Source organism: Chlorella variabilis, assembly GCF_000147415.1.
Source record: "Chlorella variabilis unplaced genomic scaffold CHLNCscaffold_788, whole genome shotgun sequence".
Lineage (NCBI taxonomy): Eukaryota > Viridiplantae > Chlorophyta > Trebouxiophyceae > Chlorellales > Chlorellaceae > Chlorella > Chlorella variabilis.
Window position 1 is genome coordinate 1 of NW_005434674.1, and position 1,000 is coordinate 1,000.

Sequence of the window (1,000 nt, forward strand, 5' to 3'; positions counted from 1 at the left end):
TGGAGACGAGCGGGCACCGGGTGCCGGGTGGTGCCAAAAAACTTCAGGTGGCAGGAATGAATTTACAGGTGGGAGCCGGGCGTTCAGGTGGCGGAGGGTGCGGGCGCCGCCTGCCGCGGGGGGCCAGCGTGCGAGCGCGAGAAGACTTTGGCGACGCAGTTGGGGCAAGTGGCGTCCAGGCCCTTGTACCGCAGCCACGTCTTCACGCACCCCTCGTGGTACTGGTGCCGGCAGGGCAGGCTCAGGATCTGCGGAAGGGGAGCGGGGACAGCGGGGTGGGCGCGGGGCAGCAGCGATGCCGCGATGCACGAGCACTCAAGCAGCAGCGGCAGCAGCAGCGGTGCAAGCTGCCGCTGCTGCAAGCTGCCGCCGCCATGCGCGCCTTGGCGCCGTCGTCAAAGGGCTCCAGGCACACACTGCACAGGATCTCCTCGTCCTCCTCGCTCTCCTCGCTCTCCGAGGCGTGCGCGGGGGCGGCGGCGGTCGGCGTGGCGGGCACAATCTCCCCCCGCGCCTCCCCTCCCCCTCGCCGCCCGCACGAGCGCCGCCCGCCGCCGGGCGCGCCCCTGCCAGCGAGGCGTGGCTGCTGCTGCTGCTCATGGCGCCGCCGGCGGCTGCCGCGGCCGCTGGCGGCAGCCACTGCGGCGGCGGCGGCTCCACCACCACAGGCACCCACGAGGCCTGCTGCGCCGCCGCCGCGGGCCGCCGCTTGCCTCCGCAGCTGGCCGGCGTGGCCGGCTCCGCCCCCTCGCCTGCCCCGGCCCTGGGGGTGAGGTCGAAGGGCGTGCTGCGCTGCTTGCGCGACTTCTTGGTGGGGGTGCGGTGCACGTGCACGGGCAGCTGCGCCAGCTGCGCCTCGGGCAGCGGCGGCGGCGCCTGCGCGGCCTGCTGCATGCCTGCGGGCGCACGCGGGCGGCGGCGGGGCAGGGAGGCAGACGCCGGGCTGGAGCTCAGGCCGAGCGCCAGACCGGAAAGACCGTCGTGGCAGCAGGCAGCAGCA

General features: G+C 75.2%; 1 protein-coding gene across 1 annotated transcript; it reads right to left on the bottom strand.

The window, feature by feature from the left end:
- Positions 1–83: 83 nt before the first annotated feature.
- Positions 84–896, bottom strand: CHLNCDRAFT_55921 (hypothetical protein; the record flags this gene model as incomplete). The annotated part of the gene is made up of 2 exons (XM_005842485.1): positions 84–248; positions 673–896. 2 exons carry the CDS (start codon positions 892–894, stop codon positions 84–86), a joined length of 387 nt encoding a protein of 128 aa, XP_005842542.1.
- Between the last annotated feature and the right edge of the window lie 104 nt (positions 897–1,000).